Source organism: Nicotiana tabacum, chromosome 2 (genome assembly GCF_000715075.1).
Source record: "Nicotiana tabacum cultivar K326 chromosome 2, ASM71507v2, whole genome shotgun sequence".
Taxonomy (NCBI): domain Eukaryota; kingdom Viridiplantae; phylum Streptophyta; class Magnoliopsida; order Solanales; family Solanaceae; genus Nicotiana; species Nicotiana tabacum.
The window spans coordinates 15,386,957-15,410,202 of record NC_134081.1 but is presented as its reverse complement, the minus strand read 5'-3'; the positions used below and the strand labels follow the sequence as shown (position 1 = coordinate 15,410,202).

At 35.2% G+C, this 23,246-nt stretch overlaps 1 protein-coding gene across 13 annotated transcripts; it reads left to right on the top strand.

The window, feature by feature from the left end:
* The first annotated feature begins 114 nt into the window (after positions 1–114).
* LOC107796790 (uncharacterized) lies at positions 115–22,563 on the top strand. Of its 13 annotated transcripts, XR_012699419.1 has the most exons (10): positions 115–280; positions 6,666–6,971; positions 7,208–7,270; positions 7,396–7,482; positions 13,413–13,475; positions 13,746–13,811; positions 13,916–13,984; positions 16,589–17,041; positions 17,129–17,532; positions 20,833–21,555. XR_012699419.1 is itself a non-coding variant. In XM_075231140.1 (8 exons), exons 2-7 carry the CDS (start codon positions 6,695–6,697, stop codon positions 13,945–13,947), a joined length of 588 nt encoding a protein of 195 aa, XP_075087241.1. In that variant the 5' UTR covers positions 115–280; positions 6,666–6,694; the 3' UTR covers positions 13,948–13,984; positions 22,322–22,563. The 13 variants fall into 13 exon arrangements, 4 of the variants coding, with proteins under 4 accessions (XP_075087241.1, XP_016475095.1, XP_016475093.1 ...); XR_012699421.1 differs by having other exon boundaries at positions 7,399–7,482; positions 13,916–17,041; XR_012699418.1 differs by having other exon boundaries at positions 13,916–17,041.
* The last annotated feature ends 683 nt before the right edge of the window (positions 22,564–23,246 follow it).

The window sequence follows — 23,246 nt, the reverse complement described above, 5'->3', positions numbered from 1 at the left end:
TCATTTCAGTCTAATTTTGTGTTGAATTCTCTATTATGTCCTTATATTGTTAACGCACGCTCTTAAATTAGCGAGGGTTACATAGTCATTTTATACCTGTACAAACTGCCAGCACTCTCTTCAGTTTCAACTTATTCTCTGCTACATACCCGTTTCTCCATGAAAAATTTTGCTGTACTTTTGCATTCATAGCTTATGTAGGGGTTTGGACTTCTTCGCTGCTCTAACTTTGTCGCATCCACAAAGTACCAGATGGTAGAGCATCCACAAATGGAAGATGGTAATCACTTAGTATCAATTTACTTCCCTGATTTGTACTACGAGCCTTCATCTCCGCTCTTCATCTGGTAGGAATTTGCATTTAGAGAAAAAATATGTTTAACTTCCCCTATTTTGAATTTACATAGTTCCCGAACCGCTGAATGCATGGGTTTTTGCTGCTTCGTTGGAACTGAAGAAAGTACAACGGTGCTTGCTTTGAATTTTAGGCTTTTACATGAATTATTGTGAAAATTGGTGTGGATTTAAGGATTTTTACGGAAATTTTATTGTGAAAATTGGAATGTAGAAATTGTTTTTACTATTCTTTGTGCCAGGAGGGGGGTTAGTTACCTTCTTAGGACTCTGTGTTGAAGATTTTCTGGTATTTGCATCAAAACAGTGTGTTTGAATCTCTAATTTTTGGCAGAATTTTTTCAACTTTAGTGGTAATGCACTGCGTTGGGCAAACCTTTAAATCTAAGTTTTGAATAATGAAGCTTTAGAATGGACTCATTTCCAAGACTGAACCGGAAAATTGGATTACTGTGATGAACACTTTTGTTGGTTATTGCACATTGACACATGTTAACATAATAGCAAATCTGATAGGGCCGGGGGAAGAGATGGCTTTCGCTAATCATGCTGTAAAAGAATTATATTTTCTTGTTGTTGGTGTTCCGCATGTGCCTTAATTATCTTCCGATCTTCTTATTGAACTACCTTCTCCAAATGGTTCACACTATTATAGATTACGTTTACCTGTCTTCCCTTGGATGGACTGCTTTGTCAGTAACGCAACAGGCATTTAGTTATATAAATGAGCTGCTTCGGATGAAAGGGCAAATTAACCAAAGAATGAGACTTCTAAGAGGAAGAACAACTTGGAAGACCCTGCCAAAGTGTGAAATATTTAGCATTATGCTAGGAAGGGATTAAACTAATCCACTTGAACTTACTTAGGAATCTCGAAATGAATTAATTCTAGAAAGGGCAATAAGGCCTATCTTGCTTGACTACGATGATATAAGATGCCTGAGGATAAGGTGAACAAATTCATTGGTAAAGAAGTCATCTCAGTTTTGAATAGTTATTATACACAGTATAATGTTCTACCTTTAGTTTCAAATGATATCATTTTGTTTAATTTCAATTCCAGAAAAAATTTCAAAAGCATCCTATATTTTTTGTAGCGTTGAAAAATGTAAAACAAATGCAACTGGGTTTAAAATATTTTAAGAGAAAGGTATAGTATTGAAAGAAGACGAAAGTAAGGAAAAAAATAGAATTGGTATAGTACCATGGGTCCTAGAGCTTCTACAATAAATAGCTCTCATATAATTTGGTGGATGTGGGTAAGGTTTTTACTTTTTCCAGTGAGTGGCAGAGGTGAGGATTCATTGAGCCAGTGGTCATCTTCTTCTTATCTTTGAACTTTGGCGGATGCTCTGGTAATTACTCATCTTTGTCATCTTGTAAATCTTCTATCATGGCTTTCATCTTCTGTGGGATGCTAGGACGAAACATTTTACTGCTGAAACCATTAAAAGCAATGATTAATAATAATCATGGATGTGGAAGAACTGGACTCAAGCGGAAGTTATTCTCATCCTAAGCGAAGCAAAAGAGTTAATACTCAACACAGTAGATTAATTTTCTATTGACATTGTTAGAAGGAAGTGACGAATCTTTTCTTTGCTGCCTTTGGTTTGATTTTCGTCGTCCGTTTATCTTTGATTTTGGCCTTTTCCTGGACTCCTTTATGTTTCATTTGCCCTGTACATGCCCGACAAAAATTTTCAAAGAATCGAGCTTCTGTCCAGAAGGTGTTCGAACTTTTCTTGCTTTAGATCATTGTGAATAAGAAACACGTTAGGTCATAACAACTTTAAACCCTCTCCTTAGGCATGGAATTTCTGATTTGTCCGTAATTGTACATACCCTAATTCATTTGTCTGAAAATAAGTTGCTTTTGCTTAATTATCCCATATTGTGATTTCTTTTGTGAATGACATCTTTTATGATATGGTGATAGAATGGAAGTAAATTGCGGGGAAGAAATGAAATGATGCAACTTAATTACCTTAAAAGGTATATTTTGTTCCTAAGAGAGATGTTTTGCACATACAAACATAAGTAATTATTTTTAGAAAAACTTCAATTATGAAACTTGGATACTTAGTGGGGAATATAGTAGAGAAAGGCCTTTTGATGTTGTTGCCGCCACTTTTAGAGAATGCTCCATCGTTTACCGTCGTTGAGTAATTATTTTGATTGCTCAAAGTATAACCATATTCTCTGTTGTTTTATGATAATGAGAACTGCCCTATGATGTCAAACCAATTAGCCTTGGCCCTTGGGCCTTTGCTAAAAGACGAAGATTTTTACTTCCTGAAGTTACAAACAGAGAGCAGATGCTTAATGAACGTAATTTATCTTCATAAAAGCCGCAAAGACACCTGCTGCTGATGGTGAAGGATCGTTGTGGACACCCGTTAGCTCGGAATAATCATTGCAAATACTTGCATGCTCCATTAAATCTTACTTCCCTGATATCATTAGTGTGCATATAGAGGATTTACTTAATCAATTGGGGGAAATGGTTTGTCCATCTCTTGAAATTGAACGCAACAATGTCTTTGCATATATCTGACATTTCCTTCTTGATGGAATTATATCTCACCTTGATGTATAAACCAAGCTCTTTTGTAACCGAGTCATTCATTTTAACTTTCTGCCTTACGAGCTTTAACAGAACATCCTAGAGAGAATCTTTAACTACACTGGAGATAACTTGTAACTACTAAAACATGTTCCATTTCTATATTTAGGATTAAAAAAAGTTTGACCCACAGAGCAGACTGAGAATGCAGATATTTTCAGATTTTGACAGTGTTCTAATTGCCTGTCATGTTCAGTTGACTCTGTGCAAATATGAGTCTTCAATTCTTCAATCAGTGCCTTTTCCATTTGTCTACTAGGGTGTGGTGCTCTGAAATTTGCCGTATAACTGATTTCTAAAATACAAAATTGCACTTAGCTGCCAAGTATTATAGTTTTACTTTTAGGTGGTTAGTTGCAGATTATGTTTTTAATCTGAATCCTCTGGCTCTTGAGGAATCTCAAGCCTTTTATTTTTCAGACTCTTCCCTAAATCAAGGATACCTTTAGTCTTTGTCATGCTGTTTTAGAGTTAATCACTATCTTTTGTATGCTATACCTGGTAGCTAACACTTACTGTGTCTTTCCTTTCGGAATATTGAAACTTGGCCAAATAGAAAAATATTTTCCCTTAGCTGCAACTTCTATATTTTACTGATCTGACATTTACTTCTACTTCGATTTGCAGCAAAGGACACTGTAAAAGCGTTTTGGTCCTGCCTTGCATCCTTCTAGACTTTGTCACTATATTTATAAATGCAGTCTCTTATTTATGGAAAGAATAAATATGTAATATAATGTATAACAAAACAATGTAGTATAAGTTTTCATCATATTGGGCCCGGGCGAAGCCCGGGCAATCCTACTTTACTACTATCTAATAAGAGGGAAAGCAAGGAGCTCTCCGTCAACATGCCTGCCTGGCAGAGGGGCATTTTTGACATTTCAACTGCTGCTGCCACGTTCCTAATTTGCCACGTAGAAAGCACCGCTTCAAATTTTGTTACATCTCAATTTTATCTCCGCCGCTTTGCTTTCCTCTGCTTCTGTTTCTTCTTCTCCAGGATTAGTGGTTTCACTTTCTTCACTATTTTTTCTTCTTCTGCAAAAAGATCAGATCTTTGGGGTTTTCGTTTGATATTCAATCTTAAAGTGATTAATCTGCTCCGCTCTCCCTGTGTACATCCTCTTCGCTTCCACAACTGAGTTGGTTAGTTTGCACTTCCTACTGTTCTTTGTCTTTGTTTTATATTTTGTTGTACCGTGTGCTGGTTATTTTTTCAGAAAAAGATTTAAAATTGATGTGATTTATGGCTGTTGCTGTGTATTGTTCTTTTTATATGCTTTACCTAATTTTTTAACCTAATTTCTTTGGCTTTTTCCCATTGCTAAGCCTGAAATTCAACTAATTTTTGCGATGCTTTAGAAACAAAATAAGTATTCGAGCCAAGAGGCGGAACAGACACTCGAAATATGAGCCAATATTTGGGAGCTTGTTTGGGTGAAATTCGTACATGCGCCTCAACGTAGAACTTCTTAAGTTGCTAGTAACATTATCCAACTGTATAAACTGTGCCTGGACCAGATTTCCAGTGAAATTTTCTACAATAAAATTAGCATCATTCACATGTTAAGGCTAATACAATTGGATACCCATAAACAACAAATAAGCCATTTCAGAAAAGCATAAGGGAAAGAAAAAGGAGGAGGAAAACATATCAGTTATGTAATTTGTCATAAGTTATACGTTGACATTTTAAATTAAATTAGCTGGAGTTATCGACAACATTGTTTATTGCGTAGGGTTCTCACAGATTTCAATAATGCAGCAGCTTTCTTTCTTTTTCTCTCTTTTTTCATTTGGTACTGTTTGAGTGGTTAAGTGGCTCCTCACCAGTATATTGATAAATCTACAATTCAAAAAGGTTTGATTACTTGAAGTGGACATCATTAGGATAGTATAATGGAAAATACAATATAAATGTATGGTATAGGGCACCTTAGGATGATTGGCTATAGGGTCCTTATAGTGCAGTCAGCAATAGATTAAGAATATACATAGGCTACACATCATTCACTTGCTAACTCAAATGTAGTTACCTATATTCAACTCGTAACAATCATAAAAAGGAACAAAGAAATTAAAATTAATCTGAGGATACTTCTGTCATTTCAAAACTTTCACAGCTAACACGTGGAGTTCCAATTTTAACGCGTGGAAGCACCGCTGGTTTCTCGACTAAATCTCGAACAACCGTGAAGATCTGGAACTAAGAAAAATCCAGAACATATGCGCTCTCCGTCTTTCCTCTTGTTGTCAAATTTGCACTTCAGTGTGTTTCCTTCCGTCAATTGTATTTTTCCGCTGGGTATCTATTCTACGATCTATTTGATTCATCTTTATCTATATTTCTCTTGAGGAGTATCAATGGATTTTGTTGTCTAGGTGTTTGAGAAAATTCTCCAGTGAATTACCATATCTGTTAAATGTCGTATGCATATTTTTGTCTTCTCTATTTTTTAAGTGTTTGTGATTCATCTATATCTGTATTTCTCTTGAGGAGTATCGATGATTTTTGTTCTCATTTCGCTGTGGCTAAATTATATAATATACCTCCACTTTCTCCCTACTTCTAATTCTTCTAGGTCAAAGTTTTAGAAAAGGCGCGGAAAAAGTTTGCCGCCTCCAGGTTCTCTTTGGGGTACTATATTAGACACTGGACTACGAATGAGGAAGCAAGTGAAATAACAACAAGCTCCTAAATTTAGTTAATTTATAACATTCATACTTTATTCATAAAGGGGGAAAGGAAACATAGATTTGGTGTTAATGCGACTGGAATCTGAAGCTGAGAATGAATATTAGCCATCCTCTTCAGAGAGTTGTAGTAATTTGTTATGCATATTGATTTAGCAACTTTAAGAGAAGGATAAGTGCTTACATAGATAATTGATTTACAGATTTAGAGGTGTAAGTAAGAAAAAGAGATATATGAACATTTACTGCATATGAGCTTGCTAGGGGAAAGAGTAATAGCACTTCAATTTGCATATATTACCTATATGGCAAACTTATCAAAAATCACATATTTTAGATTTGTCCATGGTTTTTGCACCTTTAAATTACCACTAAGTTCTGCTAGGTTCCTTCTAAGGGTACCTATTAATTTCATATATGTTGTCACTTCAAAGTTTTATAATTTTAGATTCAGTTTTTCAATTTTAGCCCTCCTCTGGACACATCCGACAAAGAATGAAACTAACATATCAAAATCAAGCACATATTTATTCATAATCAACAAAGCATTACTGATGTTGTCTTGTTTCCTGATGTACCAACCTTTACTATTTTAATTAATGTTCATTTTAATGAATAAGCTTGACTACTTGGGGGTTCAGGAATTAGTGAAATTTGAATTTAAGAAACTTTCCTATAACTATTCGTGTTACATAGGGGTCAGACAGTAAAACAATATTGTTTCTCCATAGTTTTTAAGTTAAAAAAGTTAGAAGTTCTAATTTTTCAAATTGCCAGATAGCTTTCCTAGGAGTAGGCTTTACTTAATTCTTACATGAGAAGAATGGTAAATTTAGAACCTAACATATTTATAATGGAATAAATTTGTTGCAGCGTTGTATTGCATTTAGCTGCCTATGTATTGTCAGTAGAATAAACAATAAAATGTGCTGCTTAAAGTCTACTGAGGCACTTTTTGGTTTGATTGTTTGAACTATTTAAAAAGCAGATATCTCACAGTAATAAGTGTGTGAAGAAATGTCTTCCAACCAAAGGAACAAACGTACATGTACAGAAGATACAAACTGTGAAAAGAAATCAAGGCGACGTGATACGTATGGAAAGATAGCAGCTGATCAAAAAGAGGCAATGTTATTACAACGACGTACCAAAAAAATAGAACTAGAAAAATGCAATGATTCCATAAAATCAGTTGTTGAGTGCCCATCTGAAAGGATGAAGTCTCAACGTGACACAATGTTGTCAAAACAAAGTCCACTTACTATAAGAGAGTCTTCTTCTGCTAATGTCAAAGGTTGGAATGACATATTGGGTTTTCTCTACTTTTGTTAGTTTACCTGAATAATAACTTACTGTTGAATGTACTGCATTCATGAAGTTAGTACTTTATCAAGTTCTTTTAATAAAGAAACAAGTATCTCTCGTCCATTCTGTGTATTTGAAAGAGGTAAAACTATAACCTCCAGGTTTATCTTTTGTTACCACGTCATAACTTAGGCGTACATCTAAATTATAAGAAATTTTTATCAGGATCAACATCTGGAACATGTAAGGGTCAACAAGATGTCTCCCCTGAAGTTATTTCAAACACAGGTTAGTATTACTTTTGTGTTAAAGTAACATTATGCATTAGTAAAATTTATCTCAGCCTTTATTTTTACCAATTCTCATAACATGAATATTCACTTACTGTGAAATGTGTTTCGTATTTTACGCAGTAGGCAGCAGCCATGAAACTCCTAATTTATCAACTGTTTTTGATAAAGGAAAAGACGTCGGGCACTCATTCTGTGGGTTTGAAAGAGGTAAGGCTGCAACCTCTGCCTTTAACTTTGTTACTTCATCATGCCATAGGCGTACATCTAAATTAAAGAAATTGATACACCAGGATCAACATTTGGTAAACCTAAGGGACAACAAAATGCCTCCACTGAAGTTGTTACCAACAAAGTTTAGTCTTAATCGTTCAACTATCATTACTCATTATTTGAATTTTTAGCCAGTCTTTAATTTTAACATTAGTTACAACATACAGGTTATAGATTGGACAAAATAGGCTATACGAAAATTAATGAAAACAACTTAGATTATGTACACTTAAAAGCCGTACCAAACTGTAAATTTTGCAATGCAAAAAGGTTTCAGTATGAACCACCTGGATTTTGTTGCGGTAGTGGGTCACTAAAGTTAATTTCATATCAGCTCCCCCAAGAATTATCAGATCTTTATTCAGGAAATGCCGAAGAATCTAGGCATTTTCGAACCTACATTAGAACATATAATAATATGTTTGCGTTTACCTCACTTGGTGTAACCAATGATAAGGACTTAGCAAGGAGATATCATGGTATATATACATTTCGAGTTCAAGGGCAAATGTATCATTTCATACCTGATTTGCTTCCTTCTGATAAAAAAGCAAAGAATTTGCAGTTATACTTCTATGATAATGAAAATGAACTTGCTAACAGAATGGCCTATTCAGTGAATATTAACGAATCAATTGTCAGAAGACTTATGAATGTTCTCTCAGTTAATCCATATTCAATCTTTCTGAAATATTTTGCAAATGTTCCGAAACTATCTGATTCTTATATTGCGCTTAAATGTGATTCATGTTTAGATCAACGTACATATAACTTACCAACTGCAACAGAGATAGCTGGAATATGGGTTCAAGATAATCCTGCCGATATTGTCTCTACACCACATATTCGAATCTATACCCATAGTAATAAGACACAATCTGTAAATTATTATTACGGATGTTATGATCCCTTGCAATACCCATTATTATTTCCTTATGGCCAAAACGGATGGCATTGTGGTATTAAAAAAATTACACGAAGAAATCAACGTTATTGTGAACATGAAGAATTACCAAGTGTAAAGAACATGTGTTCCATTGATGGATTTCTTGACATGGAAGATCAAGTCATGAAAAAAGGAAAACGAAAAAGAGAGACAGTTTCTTGCCGTGAGTATTATTGTTACAAATTCCAAATAAGAGAGAATGAGAAGAATGAAGTGTTACATTGTGGAAGATTATTTCAACAATTCATAGTAGATGTGTTCATAAAGCTAGAAACACAAAGATTAGATTTTTATTTTTTTAATCAAGATTTGTTTCGAATAGATATACTACAAGGAATAATTGATTTTCTAAGACTTGGTGAAACAGAAGCTTCCAAAATTGGAAAAAAAATATTTCTCCCTGTTACTTTCACAGGAGGACCAAGAGATATGCATCGGCGTTATATGGATGCTATCGCATTAGTGCAACGTTTTGGAAAACCTGATCTGTTTATAACTATGACATGTAATCCATCTTGGCCAGAAATAAAACAACATTTGTTATCAACTGACGAAACTCAAAATAGACCTGATTTAATATCACGAGTATTCAAAGCAAAAGTAGAAGAATTGAAAAAAGATATTTTGAAAAGAAAAATCTTTGGAAAAGTTGCTGCTTTTATGTATACTATTGAATTTCAAAAGCGTGGTCTTCCACATGCGCATTTTCTGATCATACTTGAAGATGAATATAAATTATTAACACCTGAATCTTACGATAAGTTTGTCTGTGCTGAACTACCTGATCCTAATACTGAAAAACATCTTCATTCACATGTGCTTCAACATATGATGCATGGACCATGTGGTGATTTAAATCCTACAAATTCATGTATGGGAAAAAAAGGCCTCTGTAAATTCAACTATCCGAAAGATTTTGCTGAGCAGACATCTAAAGGAAAAAATTCATATCCAATTTATAAGAGACGAAATACAGGAAAACTTGTACACATAAGGGAACAATATTTGGACAATTCATGGGTTGTCCCATACAGCCCTTACCTGCTTTGTAAGTTTGATTGTCATATAAATGTTGAGGTTTGTTCGGATATTAAAGTTATGAAATATATTTACAAATATATTTGCAAAGGACATGATAAAATAGCTTTTTCTGTACATGGCAACGAAGAAATAGATGAAATAAAAGAATATCGATCTGCTAGATGGATAACACCTCCAGAAGCGGCATGGCGCTTATTTGGTTTTCTTATTAGTGAAATGACTCCAAGTGTCTATCATCTTCAGTTACATTTAGAAGGGCAACAATTTGTTTCTTTTAGAAGTACCGAAAGTGTGAATAGAATCTTGAACAATCCAATGATTAGAAAAACAATGTTGACTGAGTTTTTTGCAATGAATAGCACTAATGAACATGCTAAAGATATGCAATTATTATATAAGGAATTTCCAGAATATTTTGTATGGTCTCCCGGATATAAAATGTGGACACGTCGGCAAAAATGTAATGTAATTGGACGTGTTGTGACTTGTCATCCAACAGAAGGGGAAAGATATTATCTACGGTTACTATTGATGAATGTGAGAGGACCAAAATCATATGAAGATCTTCGCACGGTTAATGGGGTACCCTGTAGTACATTTAGAGAAGCTGCAGAAAAAAGAGGATTACTATACTGTAATAATAGTATAATTGAATGTATGTTAGAGGTTGTAAGCTACCAGATGTCGTATAGTTTGAGACGTTTATTTGCTACGTTATTAGTATATTGCAACCCCGTTAATCCAAAAGAATTATGGGAAATGTTCGAGGATTCAATGTCCGAAGACTTTAGGCTTTTCCCGAATATTACATCACAAAGTGTTCGGCATAACGTGTTAAGCCATATCAACGATATCTTACATTCTATGGGCCATGACATAAATGAGTATAAGTTTGTGCTAGAAAATATTAGAGCTTCTGTCACTGCAAAAGATGCAAAAGATGTTCATTTCGAAAGAAACATAATTGTTAGTGAAGAAGACTTGCTCTTACCAAGGAGATTGAATGCTGAACAATTGCGGTCATATAACATAATAATTGATAGAATATCTTCTAAGCAATCAGGAGCTTTTTTCATTGATGGTCCCGGCGGAACAGGTAAAACTTTCTTATATCGTGCATTATTAGCAACTATCAGGTCTAAGGGATTTATAGCCTTAGCAACTGCAACTTCTGGTGTAGCAGCTTCTGTCCTTCCAGAAGGACGAACTGTACACTCGCGTTTTAAAATGCCAATAGACATAGATGATAACTTTTGCTGCAATTTTAGTAAACAAAGTTCTCTCGCAACCTTGATTCGAGATGCAAAATTAATTGTATGGGATGAGGCGTCAATGGCCAAAAAAAACATGATTGAAGCTCTTGATGCACTTCTTAGAGATATTATGGATGTGAATAGATTATTCAGAGGTAAAGTTGTTGTATTTGGAGGTGACTTTAGACAGACTCTTCCGGTCGTTCGAAACGGTATAAAAGAAGATTTTATTCAAGAAAGCTTATTATATTCTAACATTTGGAATGAATTTGAAAAATTGCATCTGTCTGAAAATATGCGTGCAAGAACAGATCCATCTTTTTGTGAATATTTACTTAGGATTGGAAATGGAAAAGAAGCAACTAATTGCGAAAACAAAATTGAGATTCCTAATTCTTTTGTTATTCCTTTTACCACGGAAGAAGAATCTTTAGATGCATTATTTAATATAACGTATCCGGATTTACATGCATTTTCCCCTGATTCATCCCTGTTTACTTCTCGTGTTATTTTAACGGCGAGGAATGATTTTGTGAATGAAATAAACAATATGTTAATCACTAAATTCCCGGAAAGGGCTACAACATTTGTTGCAATTGATGAAACTATTGAACTGAATGATCAAAGTCAATTTGAAGATTTCCTACATAGTTTAGATCCTCCTGATCTACCTCCTTATAAGTGAACTTTAAAGGAAAATTGTCCAGTTATATTGTTACGAAATTTGAATCCTTGTGAAGGTTTATGCAATGGTACTCGATTAAAATGTTGTGACTTTAGAACACATATCATAAGTGCTAAAATTGAAAGCGGTGACTTCAAAAATACACATGTGTTTATTCCAAGAATACCATTGTTAGCATCACAAGATGAGAAAATATCTGTTCAGTTTAAGAGAACACAATTTCCTTTAAGATTATGTTTTGCTATGACAATAAATAAAGCTCAAGGTCAAACATTAGATTTTGTTGGAATCTATTTACGTGAACCTGTTTTTTCACATGGCCAACTTTATGTTGCTCTATCAAGAGCCAAAAGTTCAAATTGTGTCAAAATACTGATTCGTCCACCTACAACAGACGATAATGATGATCATTCAACACATAATGTAGTGTATGATGAAGTTATTCAAAAGGCCTTCTCGTCGGTGACCTAGTGATGCCTTTGATTTTGTTAACTTCGTGGAACTTTTCTCTTAGATTCTTTGCTGCTACTAGAAGAAAAATACATTCAATGAAAGATACTTTGCTTTTACAATTGAATAAAAAATCAAATTTTTAACTCCGCCTGCAACACAACCGGTCCCAAGCCCGGACAAAGGAGGAGGGTTTTTCAGTTTCTTAGAAGTTAGATCCTTCACTACTGTGTTTTCATTTACTGATTCAATTCTTCTCTGCTAAAATAAAGTTGCCTCTTATCAGCCAATTCTTTCCAATATAATTGTTACACTTTTACTACAAATTTCCATGGTTAATTGAATGATCTTCTATTTTGATGCTTTGGTGTTCCTTTACCACTTAATATACCTATGATTTTGTATTGAAAGTATGTCAAAGAGATGCTATAAAGTGAAATATTTGCACATGTTGCTACTAAAAAGTTCTAACCAAGTTGTAATAGAGTAACTTTATTTTCTACCTCAGACATTGTTTGATTTCTTCATTTGGTATTAGATATGTATGTTCCAATGATCTGATCAGTTTTACCACTCAATATTATCCAATTGGTTGGACAATTTCCAGATCTTCTTTAACCTCTTCATCATTTTCCGACAACTATTATGAATACATGAGCATCCAGTATGATGCTCATGTGATCGTCATCTTTTTCACACATCAAAGGTTTTGACTACAAAAGAATAAATATCGTACTCTGTGAACTGACCGATTCTGCAGAAATGCAAAAAAGATGCACATACTTCTTAAAATGTTTAATGACTTCTCTCTGTTTCCAACTAATTCCTTCAATGAAAAGTGTGATGGTACATTGGTACTACATGTGATTTTTTGTTGCATGTTTTACCTTCTCTTAGTGGTAAATGGATCAATTTTGGCTAAAAGGTGGAGTATTTATTGAGATTTCTACTGATTCTTGTAACCTAAATCTATAGTAATTTTAGAAATTGAAGTTTCCATTATATAATATGCAATTTGTTTGCTGATATTAAAATGAAAATGGAAATTGTACTTTGCTTTAGGTCATAAAGGGATCACTTGGCAGAAAGGTTACTTCTTTATTGAGAATACATTTTCTTTTCTGGGATTACAATTTGTTATGGCAATTTTCTACCTAAATCCGTAGTATATCTACAGGTTTAAGTGTCCCTGTGTAATCTGTAGTTTTCTTGGATACATACCAGTTTTATATTGCTTCTATGTATGTATATATATATGTATGTATGTATGTACATGTGTCTGTGTGTGTGTATGTCTCTATTGGATCAACTGTTTTCCTTTTTTTGTTCTTGTTGTTATTGTTACTGTAATCTGGTTATTCTTCACCAAACGCAAACTGTTCTTACCAAAGATCTGAAAGCTCGATGTATCTGAGGTAATGAGTCATTCTTGCTTTATATGTTTCGATTCATTTGCTTGAGAGCAATTTCTGACTAAAGTTAATCTTTTCAGTTCTCTTTGTTCGGCGAGGCAATATCTACTGGTCAAATTGCCGAGTACATTGGAGGAAAAGGGGTAAGATGATGGCATCACTAGGAATTCTACTTCTCCTTTTCTTTTGCTTACCTATTTTGTACAAGTGGACACTCAAATTTCTTCTCCTAATTGCAGTCTTTAATGATAGCTGCTATACCTAACATCATTGGTTATCTTTCCATCTAATTTTCCACAATAAGACAATTCTGCTTTGTTGCTAATAAAAAAATTACTACTGGTCATATAATGCATCAAACCTACACTATTGTAATATTTCTGCTTCCCTTTCTGACTCAAATATTGATCCAGGATCCGCCTTTCTTATACATGGGAAGATTATTGGAAGGTTTTGGAGTCAGCATAATCTCTCACACGGTAAACATTAAGTTTGCTAATTCTCTTCTTTGTTACACTGTATAAGTTATTGGAGATGTTAAAAGTGTCAAATTTGCTGTTTCCCATGTTTATGCTTATTTCAGGTTCCTGTATATATTGCCGAGTGTATGCTTAGTGGCTTCATTCTCTTTAACCAAGGTTATGCCTGTTAGGTAAATCACATGCTAACTTTCCTGTCATATAGCTCTCGGTTACAGTTGGGATCATGTTATCCTATTTGCTGCGACTTTTCGTTAATTGGAGGCTGCTTGCTGTTCTAGATAATGATCAGTTCTCTTTACTCATTTAAGATCTACAGTTCATAGATGTAAGTTTCATTTCGTTTCCTGATGAATGGTATTCTTTGACTTAACTTCCTCGCATCTGCGATGAGCTCAAATTTCCTTCACACAGAGATGTGTTTTATACTGATCATGATGGTAGCTCAGATTTTCTTCATTTAATGATGTGTTTTACAGTATTAAAAGCTCTATAGCAACTGAGAGCAAATATTTAGGTTGTTCAAATTTGCCGTGACTCAGAAATGAGCATTAAAGTGGTTTGTTTGGTCTTACCAAACTTAGACAAGTTCAGGTGAGCCGATTATGAGTCAACCTCAAGTTGTTATCCTGTGTATTTAGTACGCTGAGTATAGTAAATTAAGAAAACACACCCATGGAAAAGAAAAACAAAAGGAAAAGTGTGTTCAAGCTTGACTACTTATTAAAAGAACAAATTGTTTAAGCTTAGTTTGATGGGTTAACCAGATTAGCTACGTTGAAGTACCAGCTAATCAGCTAGTGAGGATTTGCAAATTGACTCAATTCTCAATTTATACACTGAATTCAGTTTTGCTCAGTACTCAGTATCTATCTTGTTGCATCCTTTATCCTTAGTTTTTCCTATTTTACATCTGTGTACTTATGTGGTTTTCAAAATGTAGCATACTACTGCTTGCTCAAATCCTTCTTAGGCATAATGTTTAACTACACATTAAAGTAACAAAATCATGCCTACACCAAATGTGCTCCATGATCCATAAGTGTTTTCATGAAAATTTGATCCCTAAAATTATGTCAATAGCTAATTTGTTTCACTGTTATGCTTTATTTTACATAATAGTTTATCATCTTATTGACAACGATTGTAACTGCTGCTATCTTTTAGGTCCATATCACCTGGTACTATTTTACATAATAATTTATCATCATCATCATCTTATTGACAGCGATTGTACTGTGTTTTATTTATTTCATTTCATTATCTTGGGGGGGAAACGGAACAATGAGAAGGAAAAAGATGAAGTTTTTCTATTGTTGAAAGCTTTATGTATGACGAGAAAATAATTTCTTTTGGGCAAAACCTAAACAACTACTTCCTTCCAAATATAATTAGTATTGACGACATTGATTTCAGCAACAAATATCTCTTCAATTGGCAAAAAAAAGGGTTAACTAACATCAGATGCCAAATTTTTTCGTGTCGCCTATCTACTAGAAATGGCGCCACCAATCATCGGGTAGAAGTGATCTCAAAGATCATTCTCATCATTCTACATATTATCACTGTATCTCTATTTGCAATAGTGTAGCTTTATTCACATTGGGCCCGGGCACAGCCCGGGCTATCCTTACTAGTACCATATAGAAGAGCCATAAAGCAAGCAGGAGACCGTCGACATCCCTGCTTGCCGACAGGGGGCAGCTTGGTCTTTTTACAATTCTATGCTAGGTAGAATTTCTGTTGGGCCCCTATGTCTACTCTTTTGTGTTGTTCGGTGAAGTTCTAAATAGGTAATTTCCGCTCCATCTCTTAAGGCCACCGCTTAATAATTTGCTTTTCTCGCTCTTCGCTTGTCTACAATTACCTTGGCTTCTCCTTCTTCATCGTTTAAACTCTTTGTGTCTAGAACAGAGCATCAATTCTTGAAATATAAAGTGATACTTAAATTGGGGTTTCTACGGCGTCTTTTCACAGTTTCATAGTTGCTCCATTAAGATCGTGTAGTCGAATGGTTAGTTTTTACTGTTCTATTTTATTTTCTTTTATCAGTACTGTGATTGTTTTATTTTCTTTTGTGTTCGAAATGTCTTTCTAATTTTATCCTGATTTTTTGAAACTCAAAAAATTCCTTGAAAAGAAATTCGGGTTTTCGCTGATTATCTGACCATTCTCCGTTCTTGTTTGTAGTTAAAGATTTGGTCAGTTTGACCAAGAGTTAATAATTGAGGATCTTACAATATATGAGCTTGTGACTGACTTGGATTTCAGCCACTATTTTTTATCTGATTCTGATTTATTTCCATTTTGTTATCCTGAGTTTACATGAAAAAGACGAGTTCTTCATTATTTGGAGCTTTTTGTGTTATCGCTGCTTATTTTCTAGATGTCGTAATTTTTGCTTCATAAAATTTAGTTACTAATCTGACTGATGCTAGGAAAATTTAAAATCTAACAATAATCTAACTAGGGGAAAGTATATCATAGATGCGATGTTCTATAATTAAGAACAAACACGTTTTGTAGAGAAAAATTAACCAGAAGAGTTACTTCATCATTGGAGTTGTGTTATATAGATAGTTGGTAGTATGTAAGAATATTGAAAAGGAAAAGATAATGATGGAAAGAAGTTTTCTGCTTTTCCCCGTGCCTTTACATTGTTATTTACATAGTATATAAAAGAATATAAAAACAGCTACTTTATTCAATAAATGTACTATTCTTATTTGTGGATCACGTGCTCACATGCACTAAAGTGAAAATTGGACAATGGACAGCTACTTTGTATCAAAAGGAGATAAAGAGTTTTGGTCAATATGACCAAGCTTTTGTGCAGACCAAAGCTCCAATTTCTCTTTCCTTGTCTCTTCTTCTTCATCTTCAACTTTCTCGGTCATGGAGTCTGGTTTCAAACAACCAGCTCCAACACCCCCCTTAAGTTGGAGGGGGGTGTAACCACACCCAACTTGCCAATAATGGAGTTGTGTGCCGGTCCTGCTAAGGGTTTAGTAAAAATGTCAGCCACCTGAGAACGTGAAGGAATATAAGAAAGAGAGATGATTCCGGCCAGAAATTGTTGTCAGACAAAGTGACAATCTAACTCCACATGCTTGGTACGCTCGTGAAAAAATGGGTTTTTGGCGATGTGAATGGCGGCCTGACTGTCGGAGAAGAGATCTATTGGCAATGGAGGGGAAATCGAAAGATCAGTCAATAGACGAACTAACCAGGTAACCTCTGATGTGACTCTCCGCATAGATCTATACTCTGCTTCAGCAGAGGATAATGACACTGAGGTTTGTTTCTTTGATTTCCAGGAAACGGGAGAACCCCCAAAGCTGATGAAGAACCCGCTAATGGACTTGCGAGATTGAGGACAAGATCCCCAATCGGAATCACAGAAAGCAAGGAGCTGATAATTAGGCTTTGAATTCAGAAAAAAGCCCTAATCCTGGGTCCTTGAGGAGATACCTGAGGCAATGAAATGCAGCATCTAAATGGGGTTGACGGGGTGTTTGCATGAATTGGTTAAGATGTTGCACCGCAAAGGATAAGTCCGGCCTGGTGTGTGTTAGGAAATTCAACTTTCCTAACAACCGACGATAATAAAGTGGGATCTTGGAGCAAAGTCCCTGCCTCTGCTCGCAATTTCTGAGTAGGATTCAAAGGAGAAGAAACTGGGCGCATGCTCATGCAATCAAATTCAGACAAGAGATCTAAGGTAAAACGCCTTTGAGTCAAAATTATTCCATGTGCTTCCCTTATAATCTCAAATCCCAAAAAATAATGTGCATCCCCTAGGTCCTTTATTTTAAATTCAGAGTGAAGGAAAGATTTGAGGTCTGCCTGCTCAGTAGGGTCATCCCCTGTGATTAGAATATCATCAACGTAAACTGCAACTATGGTAATCCTTCCTGCTGATTGTTTAAAAAACAAGGAATAATCATTTAAAGAATGTGAATATCCTTTAAAATTTAGGGCTGCAGTGAGCCTTGCATACCACTGCCTTGAGGCTTGCCGCAGTCCATATAGTGATTTTTTCAAAAGATAGACATGATTGGGTGAAGGTGGTATTGTCCCTGCTGGAAATTTCATAAACACTTCTTCTTGCAAATCCCCATGCAAGAAGGCATTATTCACATCTAGTTGTGACACTTTCCATCCCTTTTTCACTGCAATAACAAGTAAGCACCTAATTGTTGTCATTTTTACAACTGGGGAAAAAGTCTCAGTAAAGTCTATCCCTTCTCTTTGAATATCTCCCCTAATAACCAAACGAGCTTTGAATCTTTCTAAATATCCATCAGACTTGTATTTCACTTTGTAGACCCATTTGCAAGGTTCCACTAGGTAAAGGCACAACCTCCCAGGTTTTGTTAAGCTCTAGAGCTTCTAATTCTTTTTCCATTGCTTCCTGCCACCCTGGGTGTAAAGATGCCTGCGAGTAAGAAGTAGGTTCAACAAGGTAGGAAGTGGAATTAAGTATAGACTGATTGATAGGAGAAAGAGCTGTGAAGGGTAGAACCATGGGCTGGATTGGTGCATTGAAGCAAGAGTTTGTGAGGTCTGTGAGAAAGACTGAGTTGCACACATATTCCTGGAGATATGAGGGTGGATTATGTGTTCTAGTGGATTTCCTAACTTCAGGAAGGGATATAGGTAAGGGTGAATAAGGAAATGATCTAGGTTGGGAAATAGAACTTGTACCTGAGGTTGAAGGAAGAGTGCTAGAGTTGCTTGGGTTTGAAAAGGTAGGCAGTGAAGGTAAGGGTGAGCTAGGAATAACGGGCTCATCCTTTATGTGTTCTGATGAAGAGTCTACACTATGTTCTAGGGATGATGTAACAGGAAAAAAGGAATCTGTAGGTGTAGTAGTAGAGGCAAAAGGGTACTGATTTTCATAGAAGTATACATCTCTAGATACACTTACTCTTCTTGTATCCAACTCTAGAACTTTATAACCTTTCTGCCCCAAGGGATAACCTAGGAACACACAGGGCTTTGCCCTTGGGTCAAACTTACCTCTTCCGCTAGTCAAAGTAGATACAAAGCAAAGACAACCAAAACACTTCAATAGTTCATAAGAGGGTTTTTGTTTGAATAGAACAAAATAAGGTATCCTTCCTTTAAGCACTCTAGAAGGTAACCTATTGATCAAATATGTTGCAGTTAGTACACATTCTCCCCAATAAGAAAGAGGAAGCTTAGATTGAAGCAACAAAGCCCTTGCAATTTCCAGAAGATGTCTGTGCTTCCTCTCAACCACTCCATTCTGTTGAGGGGTTGCCACACACGATGTTTGATGTAGCACTCCTTGAGAGGCTAAAAATGCTGCCTCCTGAGAACCTTTCCCAAGTTCAAAAGCATTATCTGTTCTTAATTTTTGTACCTTTACACCAAACTGTCTTTCCACCATTGTGAGAAAATTTTTAAGGAGTCCAAAAGCATTGCTTTTGGTGCTCATAAGGAAAGTCCAAACTGCCCTACTATAATCATCTACAACTGTCAAGAAATACTTAAAACCATTGTAAGTTGACTCCTTGTAAGGCCCCCAAACATCTACATGGATTAACTCAAACGCCCTTGTTGATTTAATTTGACTTAATGAAAAAGGAATTCTGGTTTGCCTAGCTTTAGGACAAATTTGACAGAAACAATCAGAGCTACAAGGTAAAGAAATAAAACTGAGATGTTTCATTGCTGAAAAGGGCAAATGCCCTAACCTAATGTGCCAAAGGCTTACATCTGAAACTGAGCTTGCAGATAAGACTGACAATTGACTAAAGACATTTTAATTTAAAACTGAAGGTGGTACCAGACTTGTGCTATTTCTAACTCCACTTGGTTCCAAAAGGTAGAGCCCATCCCTTGCCTTACCAAAAACTTGTGCCCTCTTCACTAAAAGCCCCTGCAACATACAGTTACTAGAGGTAAAAAGAGGATAGAATGAAATTGTAAACAAAACCTGTTAACAGATAATAGATTGTATCTGAAACTAGGTACATGTAATATATTTTCTAAAATGAAATCAGGAAGAATAGATATTCTTCCTATGTGAGTGACAATGACTTTGAAAAAATTAGGCAGATTTATGTTTAATGGAACTGGGAGAGGTATCAAGGAAATAAAGGCATTTGAGTCAAAACACGTGTTCAGATGCTCCAGAATCAATAATCCATGAACTAGAATTAAAAACTGAAAGACAAGTTCCGGAATATCTAGCAATAGTACCAGCCACAGCATTTGCATTGATATTTGTTTCAGAATTTCCTGAATCTGCACCTTTAACCTGCTTGATCAGTTGTACCAGCTGTGAAAATTGATCATGCGAGAGGTGTTGACTGAGTACTTCATTTTGATTGCTGATGTTCTGATCTGATTCTTCAATTTGAAATGCTCCATTGCTTCTGGCGTGAACTTGATTTCCCTTTGTGAATTCAAAGTCTTCTGGGAAACCTATAATTCTGTAGCAATCACTAACAATATGACCTAATTTCTTGCAATGACTGCATGTTACATTAGGGTTAAACTTAGTTTTCTTTCCCTTGAAAGTTGTGTTCCTTTGAGTAGAGTTAATCACTTTTTGGATGTTGTTCCCAAACTTTTGATGTTGCATTTGGTTCCTTTGCATCTGCCTTGCATTCCTTTGTGCAAAGTCGTTTTGATTTGTTGCCATGAAAGATGAAGAATCTGGAGAAATGAGTGGGTTAGAAAAAACTTCTTTCTGGCTTTCATCTTGCAATACTAGGGAATATGCATGGTTTATGCTTGGTAGGGGGTTCATCATTAGGATGGTTCCCCTTGCTTGGCTATAACTATCATTTAAACCCATAAGAAACTGAATAAGTCTTTCATCATCTAGTGACTTTTCCAATTTTTGCTTCCCTTCACAGACACACAAACAACTGCACTTCACATCACAATTAAGTGAATCCAATTCATCCCATAAACGTTTGAGTTTTGTAAAATAGCTTGCTATGTCACTAGTTCCCTGTACTAACCTTGATAATTCCTTCTTCAGGTGATAGAGCTTAGCTCCATTTGACTGACCAAACCTATGTTCAAGGCTGGTCCAGAGATCTTTAACAGATTTAGAGTAAATGACACTGTCTCCTATGTCATTGGACAATGAGTTGAGCAACCAGGATGTTACCATGTCATTACACCTGCTCCAAGGCTGATAGTCTCTGGAAGTGAGAGTTGGAGCAGGACAAGCACCATTGATGAATCCTATTTTATTTTTAGCAGATAGTGCTATAAGCACAGACCTTCTCCATCCTTGGAATCCTTTTCCATCAAAAGTTGTGTTGACAAGAGACATTCCCGGTGCATCAGAAGAATGAAGAAAGTATGCATGGTTTGAGTCGATGGTGGGGATTCCTCCAGTGGTGTCCAGAGCCACTGTGTTTGCAGTGTTATCCGACATTGTTTACAATTGATATGAAGATGAGGAAGACGACTGATGGATCGAGCTTTCACTGCTCTGATACCATATAAGAATATTGAAAAGGAAAAGATAATGATGGAAAGAAGTTTTCTTCTTTTCCCCGTGCCTTTACATTGTTATTTACATAGTATATAAAAGAATATAAAAACAGCTACTTTATTCAATAAATGTACTATTCTTATTTGTGGGTCACGTGCTCACATGTACTAAAGTGAAAAGTGGACAATGGACAGCTGCTTTGTATCAAAAGGAGATAAAGAGTTTTGGTCAATGTGACCAAGCTTTTGTGCAGCCAAAGCTCCAATTTCTCTTTCCTTGTCTCTTCTTCTTCATCTTCAACTTTCTCGGTCATGGAGTCTGGTTTCAAACAACCAGCTCCAACATAGTGTTTAGGTTTGTTCGAATTTTCATTACTCTTTACTATTGACTTTTTCTATAAAATTTTATACTTTGATAGAATTAGAAAAAACTTACCTAATGAAGTAAATCCAAAAGGTTTAACTGATTACTGTAGAGTATCGACTGCATAAAATGTAATATATGAAGAATATGTCTATCTTTCTTTGTGAACTATAAAATTACATAGTTTATAATGACTGTCCACTATCGTATTTCTTTTTCAAATGATGTGATTATGTTTTTCTTGAGCCGAAGGTTTATGGAAAATCGCCTCTCTACCTTCACAAAGTAGAGGAAGGTCTGCCTACACAGTACCCTCCCTAAATACTACTTATAGGATTACACCGGATATATTCATGTTGTTGTTGTACAATGACTTTGTAGTTGTAAGAGACTAGGTGATAAAATTTCTTAAAATGTATCTTTACAAGTGCATATTCTGTAAATAAAAACAAAAACAAGAAAAACGAGAGCCCTTAGAAGGCATAACTATTTTTGCCCTTCTTTCTGGGTGAGTATCTGCAACAAAATATTGAATGTCAGGACCAAGTAAGTAGATTTTGCTTCGCTTTCGATATTTCAGACCAACAATTTTAACTTTGATTTCCAAATAGTGATGATGCTCCAGATGTAATGCATTTAATATATTTTTTTCCTATTTCAGATGTGTGCATCGCTGCGCACCTGGTAGATATGGCATGCCCAGGGATCAAGGGCGGCCCGACGTATTTTGGGGCCTAAAGCCAAATTTTAATGAGGGGCCTTAATGTTTTAATTTTTTTATTATTATTTGAAGTCAATTTTTCTAGCTTTTTTAGATGCAAAGTTACTAATAATTTTCTTATAATCAATTTCTCCTAATAAGTCTTTCTCAATTGACAATATAGCTAACACATTTAATCTTTCTTGAGACTAAGGCTGGCAAGTGGGCCGGTCCCGGGCCAAGTGAGCATGTTCCAAACGGTCCCGTAAACGGACCCGGGCTAAACGGTCTTTTTGTAGGGACCGGCCCGGGATCGGGACTGGGACCGTTTGGTCCTGGGCTAAACGGTCCCGGCCCGCGGGCTAAATGGGCTAAGTGGGCCCAACGAATTTAAAAAAAAAAATTAAATAGATATTAGAGACAAAAGGATGTTAAAAAAAATATCTAAGACAATGCTTTGTAAATTTTATTATAGAATTGTGACCTAAATTTTAATATTCAATATTTAATATCGAATATATATAGTATATAAGATGTATATATAGTATATATATATATATATATATATATATATATATATATATATATATATAAAAGTTATATTCGATAAGCTATATATACATCTTATATACTATATATAAGTATATAAGCTATATATAAATATATCGAATATAGCTTATATATTATACACTTAGTAACAATAAAGTAAACAATAGTAGCAATTATAGAAGAAAATTAGAGAGAGATTGTGATAGATTGATGATTTTGTAAGAAAAAATGAAAGAATGATGGGGTATTTATAGTTGAAAATAGGGAAAAAGTATAATTATAAAAAGTTTGGTATTAAAACAAAGTTGGAGGGATTAAATGACTATTTTATAAATAG